The following is a 15,519-nucleotide window of genomic DNA, read 5'->3' on the forward strand; positions in this document are numbered from 1 at the left end:
TTGGTCAGGCCTCACTTGGAGTACTGTGTGCAGTTCTGGAGGCCTCACTTTGAAAACTGGATAGAGTGGGTGCCAAAGAGAGCAATGAGGATGATCTGGGTCTGGAGACCAAGCCCCTACAGGGAAAGGCTGAGGGACTTGGGCATATCACATGCAGGGAAGAGATCGTGCTGAGTGCTGCTGCAAGTCTGAGCTGATAGTAATGAACCAGAAGGGTTAATGCTCTGACTCGAAATAAGGCACCTTCATGTGCTCTTCCCAGGGCTCTAGAAGTACTATAAAGCGATACTTCTTACCTGTCTGCTTCTCAGCCAAACTTCCCCTCATCCCCTTCCCCCTCATCTCTAAAGAGGAAGTCCACAAAGCTTAAAGGATCCTGGTGTGTGTGTGTGTGTGCGTGCATGCGCGTGTGTGTGAAGTTGCGTTTGAATGGAATATGCTGAAAAGGGCACATCCTCTATGGCTGCCTTGAGCAATTATCTGGAAAGATGGTATATAAGTGTTCTAAAAGAGTACATCAACAATGACCTTTGGGGAGTCAGAAGAAAGGAAGTGTTGGGCTACTTGTTTCTCTTCCAGAGAAGCCTGAGGGTTTGCCCTCTTACATTTGTCTCTGCTATCAGTGTTCAGTGGCACCATGAGAACAGTAAGTATGCACAGCATTCAGATTTGAGATAGACACATGGTTTTTCTGCTTATCATGGAAATCCCCCAGATATGTAGGAAACCATTCTTAGCTTGTCCTCCCTTCCTCACCCATCTTCATCCAGCTCATAATGTCTGAAAAGGGGAGAACAAGATCATACACAGTATTTTCAAAAATGCAGTTGCTCTCTTTCATAAGCTAAGGGCAGCCTTTAAAAAAATTCGCATGCCTGCTCTAGGAGTTTTAATGACATGGAATATTTGAGCAAAGTGCTTGGGTTTTCAGCTCAGGATATCCATATCCCATACAACAAAGACAAGGCTTAATCATCTTGGACATTTTTACACAAATATGTGGGCTGATTTTCATTAGGTCAACCCTCATATTATCAGATTTATGTTTTTAATAAGTTAAGGCAACTATAAGAAATTTCCATATACAGCTTGCTGGGTAAATCTGTGGAGGATAATGTATTTGAAATCCTTGACCTTTCTATCCAAATGGCTGCCATGCAATATTTTAATTTTTAATTTTGAAGACAGTCCAACATATTGTTCCTAGGTTTAAACTTCCCAAAATTCTGAATTCTTAAGGGATGCTGAGCTTTCTTTAAGTGTATGAAGTGATTAGATCCCTCAATTTATCCAAATTATTTTTAAATTTATCATCTGACCTTCGGTGTGATATCTCAAGCTGAATGCATTAGTTTAAAATTTAAGATGTTATTATGCTTCTTTACACTGTCAGACTGCTGTAACTCTGTACAGTCTGTGGCAGAGAAAGTCTTTGCCAATACCAACTCGCCTTGAGATCCTTTAACTGTAGATGCCAGTATCAGACCTGGGTCTTTGTGTATATGAAGTATGCGATCTGCCACTGAGCCACAACATGGTTTTCAAAGATTGGAGTCTAAATGTCACTTTAGATGTACCAGTGTATTTCATGGATGTTGTCTCAATGGTATATTTTTAGAGTTTTGCTTCTGTTAAAGGATGTGGAAAAACACTGAGGTGAATTCACTCTCAATATGCTATCTGAATAGCTGAATTGCAACGTATTTCAAAACTGTGCAATATTTTCAAAGGCATGTTTCTTAAATATTTCTTGTCTTTCTTCTCAGTGTCATCTAAACCAAGGCCTCACAGTGATGAGTACACTAAGAAGATTCCACCTCCTAAGCCAAAACGGAATCCAAACACTCAACTAAGTGCATCTTTTGATGAGACATACATCAAAAAGCATACCCCCACAAAATCAGCTCTAAGTCGGGATGCCTCCTTGTCTCAGGTCAGCAGTCCTGCTCCAGACACAGAGGAAGAAGAACCTGTTTATATCGAAATGGTTGGGAATATATTAAAAGATTTCAAAAAAGATGAGGAGGACCAAAGTGAGGCAGTATATGAGGAAATGAAGTACCCCATCTTTGATGATGGAGGCCAAGATTCAAAATGCCCATGTGAGTATGACCATCACAGCTGTTCTTCTCAGTGTGCTACTCCCACAGTGCCTGACCTTGAATTCTCCAAGTCCTCAGTGCCATCCACTCCCAAGGGTGTGCTTTGTGATATCCCCCCACCATTTCCAAATTTGCTTTCTCATAGACCTCCACTCCTGGTTTTTCCACCTGCACCAGTGCAATGCTCCCCAAATTCTGATGAGTCTCCTCTAACACCTCTGGAAGTCACCAAGCTTCCTGTGTTAGAAAATGTGTCTTATATCAAACAGCAAGCTGGAGCTTCTCCATCTTCACTGCCACCTCATACTCTAAGTCATCAAAAACTGGAGAAAGACCAGTCAATATCTCATGGAACTAGTACTCCAGGGCACTCCTCTTCACCTCCTCATCCTTCTACCTTATACAGAACACAGTCTCCACATGGCTATCCCAAAAGGCACTCTGCCTCTCCCTCTCCTGTGAGTATGGGTCGGTCACTTACCCCCTTAAGTCTCAAAAGACCTCCTCCTTATGACTCTGTACATTCAGGAAGTCTCTCAAGAAGTTCTCCATCAGTGCCTCATTCTACAGCCAGAAATATATTGCAAGAAGGGGGGAAAATGGTAAACGCCTCTGTCAATACCTATGGGTCATCATCGCAGAGTGGTTCACGTTCTAGAACGCCTACCAGTCCTCTAGAGGAATTAACTAGCCTTTTTACCTCAGGACGAAGTTTACTGAGGAAATCCTCCAGTGGAAGAAGATCTAAGGAGCCTGCAGAGAGTAAGTGTTTGAGATCATATTTTCCCCCTTCTTTATCAGCATTGAAATTAGTGTCATAAGTTATCAAATCAAGCCAGTGCAAATAACCAGATCACCCGATGACATAAATTATGCTCGCACTAATCCTGAAGCGGGAAGGCAACAGGCAGGGTTTTTATTTTGCGTTTTTTTAAAGGTCACAGCTGCTCATTTTCAAATATTGATTATATTGTATTTAACCCTTGCAGCTACAACAGTAACAGAGAGGAGTATCATATTAGTGGTAAATCATGGATAGGGACATTTGGTCCCTCATAGAATTATCAATATACATGCAACATCCCATTTTTTATTGGACAATTGCCTGATATGGTCATTGGCCAGCTGCCTTACTATTGAGAATTGTAGGAGCTGTTTTGCTTGGCTTTATACATTTTATCTATTTTCCATTGCTTTCTTTTGTATTTTGGAAACCAAGATCTGACCTATGCCATGCATTAGTTGGTGTTTTTTCTTCTCTGCATATACATGTTAATCAAGTAAAACATGTCCTAATGGTTATTAGAATGAGAATCTTAGGGGAGATTAGGGAGTAATAGAGAAAGGAAAGGGTGGTGAAAGGCTGGAATTTAACCTCTGTATGCAAATGGTGTCTATGTCAGAATGACACTTGCTTGGGGTTCATACTGATGGAAGCTGCAGCCTTTGTGCAATGTTTATTGGTTTCTCTAAAATAGCTGGTTAGCCACCATAGAAAATGGAATGCTAAAGTAGATGGATACCAAGGCCATACTTTTGCCAATCCTGGAAGGGGCACCAAACAAACAAACAAAAAATCACTTGGGTCATCATACTGAAAAGGTTGGGATCCACTGATATAAATAAACAAGAGGTTTTTAAAATGGAACATTGTGGCCCCAGTAGTGAAATGAGTGGCCAGGTGCTGGGGAAAATGACCAAGACAACATCATGTATGGAATAACAGACCCCAGCTTTTATTGGTTACAGCTGCAAAGGTTTGGCTTGGCATAGGGTGATAGATCCAAGGCACTGAGCAACCTGCCTGCTGGCTGATATGCAAATCCTGCTGAAGGGAAGACCTGGGATGGCAGCAATATGTGAACACCTGGGCACAGAGACCACTGTGTAATCCCCCTGCTTCCTGGGGGCAAGGAGAGGTCAGCAGCCACCAAGCTGTGCATGCTTCTTTAACCAACACCCCCAAGGCCCTTAATGGGACCCCCACATGGGATGTTGGGCATGCAAGCTCAATCTTCCCCCCAAAAGGATCCAGTCCGATGCCAAAGCCACCTAACAATTTGTGACAAAGACAAATTAAAGAAACAGAACAGTTGTAATAATGGCAATAAAAGAAGAAAACCAAGCTAGTGGGAAACTCATACAACCAAAGCAAGGAAGGGTCAAGTGGGAAATTCATAAAGGCAAAATGAAGCTTGAGCCCCTGGGAGGGCTGAATTTAAAGTGGACAGGTGGGCCAGAATGAAAACTGGTTGTCTGTCTGCTCACCCTCATCCCGCAGGAATTGTAGGGGCCACTCCTTATTGGCTGCCAAGGAGAGGGAGGCACAAGGGAGCCAGGCGAGCCACAAGGCCCCAGAGACTCAGGGCAAAGATGGCACCTGGCCCAGCAAGCCACCCCCTTGTGGGGTGCAAATACCTTCCTGGCCCTGTAAATTGGGGACCTATTATTCTTGCTGAAGAAGCTCCTTGAAAGTTCCAGTGGATGACATGGGTCATTTTTTTTCTTTAAAGTAGAGGGCATGCTGTGCTTGGAAAAGGCCCTGGCATCTCCCGAGTGGAAAAGCTGTCTATCTGAGACCCTGGAGAGCTGCTGCCAGTCAAATGAAACAATAATGTTCTAGGTTGAACAATGCAAATTCAGAAGAGGGGGGGCTTTCCATTACAAAATTAGTATTTTCTATGAAACATTATGCCCCTAGAATTCTTGCCTGATGGCTACTGAAAGGTTATAAGGAGCTTCCTCTCATCATCTACTCTTAATGGATTGAATACTCGTTGATTGTTTATTGTTTTTAATACTATCCACCTTTCTGTTGTTTGTAATTTTAAGTATAAATGCATCTCTTGTTATGTACACTCCATGCATCTGATGAAATGAGTTCTGGCTCTCAAAAACATATTCTGGGAAATGTTATATTAGTTTTTAAGTCTGACATTGGAATTTTGTTTAATTTTGCTTTATATTACCAGTCCAGGACAGTGGCTCTCCAAAGTCTCTGGCCGGAAATCTTTCCTGTCTTTCCTTTCTACTTTTTATTGCTCGTTAAACTGAAAATGTTAGGAACTGAATGTGGGATTTATGAAGGCATGGTGAGCACATGCTGCAGTTACTGACCTGTGTCCCCTTCCTGATTTCTTCCCTTGGATTTCAGAAATTTTTTATGCATCTTCAAGATATTTGAATTTTCAAAAAGAAATCTTCTCAGCAAAAGCTCAATTCTAAAAATCACTGCATACATATTCTGCCTTGATATTCTTTGTTTCACTGGGAAAAATGTCTTATTTTAGGTAGCTCATACATTGCACCATAAGCTATTAAGGGGCTAGGAATGAGCAGAAGGAAATCTGTTGGAAACAGAGCCGTTCTTCCCTCCGTATTATGTTGTTGGTGCTTTGCCTTCAGTATTGTAAAAGTGCTTTGCATTCACATCGTAGGGGAAATGAATCAAGTGCTGTGCAGCCAGCAGGAATTGTATTCTGAGCCTTGAGTAATTCAGCGAAGTAAGTGAGCATGATATACTCTTCCCTGCAGGTCCTATAAAATCACTTGATGAGAAAGTTGAGATATCCAGAAACCTGCTTAACTGAAACACTTTTATTTGAGAAGGGTTTATTATGTTGCCCCATCATTTATGTAGCAAGTGGCAATAAATTATAGGCGGGTGAGGGCAGAATAGTAATGTAGACTCAGTTGGCCAGACCCAACCAATACACGACTGAGTATTTCTGGTGTTCTCTTCAGAAGGGCCTGGGCAAATTTCACAGATATTTGTTTTGTATGCATCCTATAGCCTCTTCTCCTGACAACATCCCTCCCAATCATTTACACCTACGTTAGAGATACACTCTGTTTATATGGGAGAGCCTCAGGTGTAACACAATGGAAATGAATGGATTTCTTCTTGTTGAGAGACAGAGAGAGAAAGAGAGAAGAATCAAGCAGAAAGAGTGAGTCAGTATAAAAATTGGCTTCATCCTGGTGCAGGAGCTTGGCAGCTTGCCGTTCATTCTGTAAAAGCTCTATTCCACAGCTCATTTGGCTTTTTGACACACAAAATTTTACAGTAATAAATACTAACTCCAGATTTCTTTCCTGTGTGGGATGCGAGAAAATCTGGGCTGAAAATGATCGATGGTTGTTGTAATAAGGGACAGTTGTGAAGTATGTGATGACTTTTAGGAATAATTAAAATGGAAGTGGTAAAGGAATGGTGAAGTAGTACAGATGGCAGGAAATATTACTGGAAACAGTATTTGTTAATAAGCAAACACAAATCCAATACAAATAGCATATGTGCAGATCAGGCAATACCCAGGCCATTTTTTTTCACCAATAACTTCAGATTTAAACACTGGTGCTTGAGGTGGGCTAGACTCAAAATGATTAGGAAGCCCAGGGAATGTGAATGAAAAAATAATGTGCCTTTGGTTCAACTAGTCATTTATTTGTTTGTTTGTTTTTGCTTTTGCTTTTGCTTTTGCTTTTGCTTTTGTTTTTGTTTTTATTTATTTGATTTGATTTATATCCCGCCCACCCCGCCGAAGCAGTCATACAGTGGTCATAGGGTTGCCAGGTTTCCCTTGGCCACTGGTAGGGGGTAGCAGGGTAGGGTTGCTAGATCCAGGTTGGGAAACTCCTGGAGATTTGGGGATGGAGCATGGGAAAGAAAGGAACATCTGTGGGGTACAATGCTGCAGAGCCCACTCTCCAAAGCATCTCTTTTCTCCAGGGAAACTGAATGGCGTAGTCTGGAGAGAAGTTGTAATTCAAGAGGATCCCCAGAACCCCCCTAGAGGCTGGCATTCCTAAGTGGTCAAGTTACCTTCTTAATGAGACACCACGGGGTCTGTGGCATCTTTATACCTGTCTTGGTGTTGGTTCCAACAGCCAGTACAGGCTTATTTATTTATTACTGTCAAGTTGCAACTAACTGATGGAGACTCCACAGGGTTTCAAGGCAAGAGGTGTTCACAGATGGTTTGCCATTGCCTAGCTCTGTGTATCACTAGCAACCCTGGTGTTCCCTGGTGGTCTCTCATCCAAATACAAACCAAGGCCAACATTGTTTAGCTTCACGAGATCTGACGAGATCAGGCTATCCTGGACTATCCAGGTCTGACATGTATAGGCACTTCCTGTAATATGTGCCTTTGATAGTTGCCCCTGACCTGCAGGGAAGAGAGTATATCATGCTCACTTACTTCGCTGAACTACTTAAGGCTCAGAATACTTTAGTTGAGCAATCAAGACTAGGTATAATCCTGGGGAAGAAGGGGTTGGTGCAGGCCTATTCCTATTTGTGCGCTTCAGTTCAAGTAATGGAGATTTAGGATCTTGACTTTCTGTTGTGGATTCCAAATGTTACATTTACGGATGAGACCTTGCCCACATGCTAGTACCTTCCAGACTGTACCTTGTCAACTACACTCTTGAGAATCTGAGAGCTTTTTCTGCTTTTGGATACTCAACTTTAAGGTGGAAGCTTTTTGTGACATCAGAGTACTGCCTCCCTTCTGTCATGCCCCCAGCAGCAGTTACCAAGCAGCTTTGGTCAACAACAAGGCTAAATAGGAAACAACCCATACTGGATAAAGTGCTGCAGTTACAGAAAGGATGTGATGTTATCACATCAGGGACATCATGCGGGGGACACTCTGGTTTTTAGGCAAACTCTTTGATTTTGAGGGTGAAAAACCAGAGTTTCACCCAGATACCAGAGCATCCCATGTTACATCCCCAATGTGATGATGTCACTTCTGGGTATCTGCCCTGAGCCTGTTTATGGGAAAGGGTGAAATATAAGCCTACTAAAATAAATAATGTCATCATGTTATGGACATTGCGCAATGTCCCCACTCACCCCTGGAATGCCCCTCAAAGTCCCCTGATGGAATGGTGGCAATACTGGCAACCCTAGTTAGCTTTTCTGTCAGTTTTTTTACTCAGTCCTCTCATAATTCACTAACACTATTTCTTTGAGGTAACCTAACTTGCCTAATACTATGTATCTTACCTAAGCCTGCCTCTCTATAGACATTTGATCCCAAACTACCTAGCTCTCATGATGTCTGAGCCATATCTACCTAGCTTTATTGATATCTGAGCTTTATCTGATAATTTGTGTTTCAATATTGTCCATTTTCCCACTCACTTTCATCCTCCATCTCACTCTCTGACAAATCCACAGTCTCAATGGTTGGAAAATCTAGAGGTTTGCAGACTCAGCAAGGAATCAGGGATTGGCTGTGACAAATGGAGGATGGAACTAGAGGCCATCCATCACATTTTTTCACATGACTAAAAGGCACATACTATACTGAATCTGAAAATCAGGTTTCATAAGCCCACAAAAATAAAACTTCCAGTGTCTTTATTGTGCATGGCAGAAGAAAATTCACTTCATATGGGATTTATTTAATAAATGTTATATTAATTCTACAGCATAGATCAGAATCACAATCCCCCTATGGGAATGGGTTTACAGCTGCCTAAAGCTATCAGTTCAGTGGAGTGAGGTTTGATGTAGGGTACAGTTAACTGCTCTCATGCTTAGTTACTATATTATCTTACCTTTTTATATGTTTTCTAACCTGTTCATGACTTCAAGTTATTTTCCACCGATTTAATTTCCCATTACATTTCAAAGTAGAATTTGGGGGGGGGGGGAGGTGAAAATGGTGTGACCAGCATTTTAAAATCTGGTTGAAAGGAAGATTAAGGCTTCTTTACCCATTATATCATTTTAGGAATCATTCCAAATTTCTCATCTCTGCTGTTTGATCTACCAATCCCATTTTGATTTCACTCATTTCTTGCATTAATCAAATCTAAAATTCTTTATTTCCGTGCCATTTTTTTTCCAGCACCAAACTCAATTGACCAATGCTCGTATTCAGTGTAAGGCAGTTTCATATGCTTGTTGTATTGCCAAGGGGAGCTTAGATGTCCTTTACGGGACATCATAAATAGATCCCTTTTAGAGGGGCATTTTCCAACACCTCTGAAAGAGGCTTTGGTCCGCCCTCTCCTGAAAAAAGTTACAGCAGACCCGGCTGAATTGGCGAACTACCGGCCGGTGTCCAATTTACCGTTTTTAGGTAAAATTATTGAGAGGGCCGTGGCGCAGCAGCTACAGGGGTTTCTGGATGACGCTTCTGTCCTAGACCCATGTCAGTCTGGTTTCCGGCCGGGCCATGGGACGGAGACGGTGCTGGTCGCCTTAGTGGATGACCTCCAACGGCAACTGGATCGGGGCGGCGTTGCGGTACTGATGTTGTTAGACCTGTCGGCTGCATTTGATACAGTCGACCATCGGTTACTGACGCGCCGCCTCGCCGACATTGGGGTTGAGGGGTCGGCCTTGCAGTGGCTTTCCTCCTTTCTCCTAGGTCGGGGACAGAGGGTGGCTATCGGGAGCGAGCGGTCCCGGAGGCGCACACTGGATTGTGGGGTGCCTCAGGGAGCAGTTCTCTCCCCGATGTTGTTTAACATCTATATGCGCCCCCTTGCCCAGATTGCCCGGCGGTTTGGGCTGGGTTGCCATCAATATGCAGATGACAACCAGCTCTATCTACTAATGGATGGCTGGCCCGACTCCGCCCCAGGGAACCTCGACCGGGCATTACAGGCTGTTGCGACATGGCTCAGGCTGAGTGGGCTGAAGTTGAATCCAGCGAAGACAGAGGTCCTATGCGTGGGTCGCGGCGCTCTGGGAAGGGAAATAGCTCTCCCGACCTTTGATGGTGCGCCATTGAAAGCAGCGCGCCAGGTAAAGAGTCTGGGTGTTTTACTGGAGCCTTCACTATCGATGGAGGCCCAGATAGCAGCCACTGCCAAGTCAGCATTCTTCCATCTGAAGCGGGCAAGGCAGCTGGCCCCTTTCCTTGAGCGCCGGGACCTCGCAACAGTGATCCACGCAACGGTCACCTCAAGATTAGACTACTGTAATGCCCTCTACTTGGGGCTACCTCTGTGCCGGACCCGGAGATTGCAGCTAGTGCAGAACGCGGCGGCCAGGCTGTTGTTGGGACTCCCAAAACGGGAACATATACAGCCGGGGCTACGTGGACTGCACTGGCTGCCGATTATATACCGGGTCCAGTACAAAGTGTTGGTCGTTACCTTTAAAGCCTTATATGGCCGAGGACCTGTCTACCTGAGGGACCGTCTTTCCCCATACGAACCCCAGAGAGCACTGAGGTCAACCGGGAAAAACCTAATGACTGTCCCTGGGCCGAAGGAAATTAAATATCAGAGTACCAGAGCACGGGCCTTTTCGATCGCGGCCCCTACCCTGTGGAACCGACTCCCAGAGGAGGTGCGGGCCCTGCGGAACCTTGAACAGTTCCGCAGGGCCTGCAAGACCACCCTTTTTAAATTAGCATACTCGGACTGCTAGGAAAAACGGTAACCAAGGGTCCGCCAATGCGGTCTAAAGATCTATACCGCATCACAACTGTATTATTGGATTGGTTTTAAGTTAATATTTTAATGTTTTATTGCTCTATATTGTAATTTTAAGGTTTTACTTGTTATTGTATGACTGTAGAATGTTGTTAGCCGCCCTGAGCCTGCCGTGGTGGGGGAGGGCGGGATATAAATGAAATAAATAAATAAATAATAAATAAATAGCCTTTGTTAGGTTTGCCAACTTTAGTTTGGGAAATTCCTGGAGATTCAGGGGTGGTTCCAGGGGAGGGCAGAGTGTGGGGAGGCCCAAAGTCTACTGTCTGAAGCTTTTGTTAGGTTTGCCACCTGGGAAAATGATGTGTTGTCTGGTGATCAGTTGTCATTTTAGAAGAATGCCAGGCCATACCTGGAGGTGTGCAACCCTAACCCTTGTGCTTACCAGTGGTAAGACATAGAATGTGAGAAGACCACATCAAAATCTACTGAAGTCTCTCAATATTAAAAATTTGCTATTTTCTTTTGTAAACAAAAAAGAGAGATCACTTTATGGAATTAAGTTATAAAATTAAAATTTAGATTCTGAAATCATACATCATTTCTATGTGCTGGGAGACTGTCAGATTCCTTTGAATATTTTACATCTATTTTATTCTGCACACCCACACACCCAAATGCTTGCAAACTTTGGTACAGTACTGTGAATCCCAACTTTGATTTAATGTTCAGCCCTTAATTTGCAAATAGAAGCTTTAAAAAAATGTGAAAGTATGACCTGTTCAAGAGGCTAAGAGGCCATGTCTGTGAGGCAGAATTTGCCATTTTAGTACCTATTATTACTCTGTAATTTTAGATTCTATATATTTTTAAAAAATTACTGTTAATTGTTTTTATGATGTAACCCATCCTGAGCCTGTTCTATGGAAAGGGTGGGCTAAAAATTGAAATAAATGAATTAATGAATTAATGTCAAAAACAGGAGAAAAGTAATGAATGAAGTAATGAAGACCCAAGATATTGTGATCTCTGACTCCATTAGGCAAAAGTTTTCACATTTCTTGGTTACAGTTTTGTTAACATGGGTGTGTGTATTTAAAAATATGTCCACCATTTAAATTTGATGTGTTGAAGAAAATAGTGCATAGACTGTGCAACTGAATGTTGTTCAACTGAGAAGTGTACAAAATACTTGAAGAAGGAGCAAGAGAGTTACTGCAGCTTAGCACTGTAGCAGCTTCACCATCGTTGTCATATAAAGCCTTTTCAGGTACATGACAGCAGCCTCATAGGTAAATGCATTCATTTTTAATATGATTAGTCACTTTCAACCTTCCCTATGTGTTATCTGACTGATGATTAAATTCTATAATACACAAAATTCACTTGGCAACAAAAAAAGCCCAGAAAACAAAACCAGAAATATTTAAGTTACCTAAATCTTCCGATACTTAACCAAGCCTTTAAACCTTTTGAATATATAGAGCATAATAACCCTCCCTCCTGTGCACCATCAAAGGATGAGGACAGAATTTCAGGGAAGAATTGCAGGCTTTGAGAGACCCCTGCAGGGAAATTAAGGGGAGCTGCATTATAATTATTACTCATCACAAATTAGGATCTTAGGGATTGTGCAGGAACTGACAAAGCACACTAATAATTTTAATGGACCTTACCATAAAGTCCATTAAAAATTCTGGTGATAGTAATATTTGCATATTAAAAATGAACATCTGTTAAGGTATAATGGACAGTAAGGGTTTAACTAGGCAAGACACTTGAAGATCTGTAACTGGATATTCCAAGGAATTGTTAAAGTCAAAAGGGGTTTAGATTGAGTCTGCAGTGGGGAAGGAGAAGGAGGTAAACAACACTTTCACTGTGCCTGGTTTCATTGATCAAAACCACCACCACCCCTCAGTCACTCACACACACACACACACACACACAGCACTATTATCCCTGGGAAGGGGGAAATACTAGCAAGGAGAGGAATACCTGTCTTTTTTCTTGTCAGGGCTAAGACCAGCTAAGAGGAGGTGGGTTTGTTTGTTTTGATTGGCATAAGGTGTGGGAACTGCTTTACCTCTTCAGCAGTTAAATCCAAATCAAGGCCTCAAATGAATGCTCTTTGACTTTTAAAAATACTAGGACGATCTGACCATGGATTCTTTTTGGCCCCAGGATAATTATTGAAGGTTTATATATAGTGAAATGTCACAGATATGAATTTTCTCTCCATTTGCTACTGCTTTATAGTGTCTCTTGCAATAATTGAGCAACCAAAGCCCTTTGGAATTTGGTCCCCAGTGATTCCCAATTATTGTCCTTTTAGAACACCTGAATCACCAAGTTAGCTTCCTCCATATCACCTCCCAAAATTCTTGATTCACTTAATTTCTTCAGATTTTGGTATGGAGATGTGGATAGGATTGCCAACTCTGGATTGGGAAACTCCTGAAGAATTGGGACTGGAGCCTTAGGAGGGTTTGTGGAGGAGAGGACCACAGCAGGGTCCACCCTCTAAAACAGCCATTTTCTCTAGAGGAACTGATCTCTGCAGTCCAGAGATTTTTTTTTTTTAAAAAAAATGAAAACCGTAGAGTTCCCAGTGATTCCAAGAGCTGCCTTTTGTCACTTCTGATACAAAAGATAAATAATAGCTTTAGAATGCAGCAGTTTACTTTTTGTAAGTCTCAGATTCAATATAATAATAATAATAATAATAATAATTATTATTATTATTATTATTATTATTATTATTATTATTATTATTATTATTATTATTATTATTTAATTTAAATCCCACCATCCCTGCCGAAGCAGGCTCAGGGCAGCTTACATAGAATAAAATACAACATTACAGTAATACAACAATAAAATACCCCAATTTCATAACAGTTAATTAAATATACAATTACATTTAAAACAGCAATTAAACTAACAATTTAAAACCACAATTTGATTTGGTGCTACAATCTTGATATAAAACATAGTTTTCATGGCGATGGTACAATAATTCCACATTAAAAAGCCAGTTGGAAGAGGATGGTCTTGCAGGCCCAGCAGAACTGGTTGAGGCCCTCCTAACAAATGAGTTCAACACCTCTGAGGTCTCCTTAATCAGCTTAATCAGATCTGACATAACTGTCACTTTGTTGGGCCAGGCCATGTGTGCCATAAAATGTAACACGAGGTACCAGAGATATAAACTTTATATAGGGGATTTCAGATGTCGAATGGCAATAGCAGATGAATTGCATAGTAGGCTTGATTGGATTAGGTGTGATATGCAGAGGGTAATAAGTGTGGAGATACTAGTGTTGGTCGTGAGAGAGGAAACCTAAGTTTCAATTCCATCCAGGAGGATGCAAAGAATAAATGGACATAAGCCTGACATTAGAAACCACAACATTCAGTTGCTGACCTAAGAGCCATAGCTCTGGCAGAGGTTGTCCTTGAAAGGGCAGCTGCTGCGAGAGCCCTCTCCAGCCCCACCCACCTCACAGGATGTCTGTTGTGGGGGAGGAAGGTAAAGGAGACTGTGAGCCACTCTGAGACTCTTTGGAGTGGAGGGCGGGATATAAATCCAATATCTTCTATCTTCTTCTTCAGTGGCGCACCATCAAAAGCTGGTAGGGGGATTTCCCTTCTTAGGCCGCCACGGCTCAGGCAAAGGACCTCTGTCTTTGCTGGATTCAGCTTTAACCTACTCAACCTACTCAACCTGCAGCGCCAGGTCCAGATTTTCTGGGACATCGTCAGTCTGGCCATCCATCAGTAGATAGAGCTGGGTGTCATCAGAGTACTGGTGGCAACCCAGCCCATACCTCCGGGCAATCTGGGCAAGGGGGCGCATGTAGATGTTAAACAACATCGGGAAGAGAACCGCTCCCTGAGGCACCCCACAATTAAGTAGGTGCTTCTGGGACAGTTCTCCCCCAATCGCCACCCTTTGTCCCTGACCATCAAGGAAAGAGGAAAGCCACTGCAAGGCCAGCCCCTGAATTCCTGCGTCGGCGGAAGCCAGACTGGTGTGGATCTACGATGGAAGCGTCATCCAGAAAACTCTGCAATTGTGATACCACTGCCCTCTCAATAATTTTGCCCCAAAAGGGCAAATTTGAGACCGGCCGGTAATGTGCCAATTCGATCAGGTCTGATGTAACCTTTTTCAGGAGGGGGTGGACCACAGCCTCTTTAAGAAGTATTGGGAAAAGACCCTCTGAGAGGGATCTATTTACGATGTCCCGTATAGGACATCTTAGCTCCCTCTGGCAAGCTTTAATTAGCCAGGAGGGGCATGGGTCCAGATCACAAGTTGTTGGGCATACAGTAGAGAGAATTCTGTCAACTTCCTCCAAGTTTAGTGTGTCGAAGCGATCCAGGATTGAACCAGAAGACAGGCACGGGGCCTCGAGTTCACATACTGTATCCAATGTGGGGGGAAGGTCGTGGCGGAGCGACGTGACCTTGTCTGCAAAAAATTTCGCAAAAGCCTCGCAGCCTATCTCTAATTCCTTAACATTTGGCCTGCCTTGTGGCAGTGTTGTAAGATTCCAAATTGTCCTAAACAATTGCGCCAGGCGCGAATTTGCAGACGCAATCTTAGCTGCAAAGTAAATCTTCTTTGTGGCTTTGACTGCCATCTCATAGGACCTCATAAACTCTCTATAAGATGTTCTAGTCGCTTTGTCCCGAGTACACCACCATTGCCTCTCTAAACGTCTGAGTCCTCGTTTCAGCTGTTGCAGCTCCAAGGTGTACCACGGAGCCAGCTTAACGTGGGGGCACAGAGGGCATCGAGGCGTGATCTCATCAATGGCTCTAGAGAGCCGGCCATGCCAGGAGTCAACCAGATCATCGAGAGAATCGCCAGGGGGCCAGGGATCCCGTAGAGCCATTTGGAACCGCTCAGGGTCCATCTGACTCCGCGGGCGAGCCATAATAAGCTCGCTGCCCCAAAGGGTTTGGAGTGGAGCATCCAAATGAGCCTTGAGGGCAAAGTGGT

The 15,519-nt window shown here is 43.0% G+C and overlaps 1 protein-coding gene across 6 annotated transcripts in view; it reads left to right on the top strand.

The window, feature by feature from the left end:
* The window catches only part of NYAP2 (neuronal tyrosine-phosphorylated phosphoinositide-3-kinase adaptor 2), a 234,010-nt gene that overhangs the window by 146,423 nt on the left and 72,068 nt on the right, over positions 1 to 15,519 (top strand). For all 6 annotated transcript variants that reach the window (XM_060242215.1, XM_060242217.1, XM_060242213.1 and 3 more), the window contains one exon: positions 1,767 to 2,864. In XM_060242215.1, coding sequence (XP_060098198.1) covers positions 1,767 to 2,864 — 1,098 coding nt within the window. The remainder of the gene's footprint in view (positions 1 to 1,766; positions 2,865 to 15,519) is intronic.

Source organism: Heteronotia binoei, chromosome 6 (assembly GCF_032191835.1).
Source record: "Heteronotia binoei isolate CCM8104 ecotype False Entrance Well chromosome 6, APGP_CSIRO_Hbin_v1, whole genome shotgun sequence".
NCBI classification, from domain to species: domain Eukaryota; kingdom Metazoa; phylum Chordata; class Lepidosauria; order Squamata; family Gekkonidae; genus Heteronotia; species Heteronotia binoei.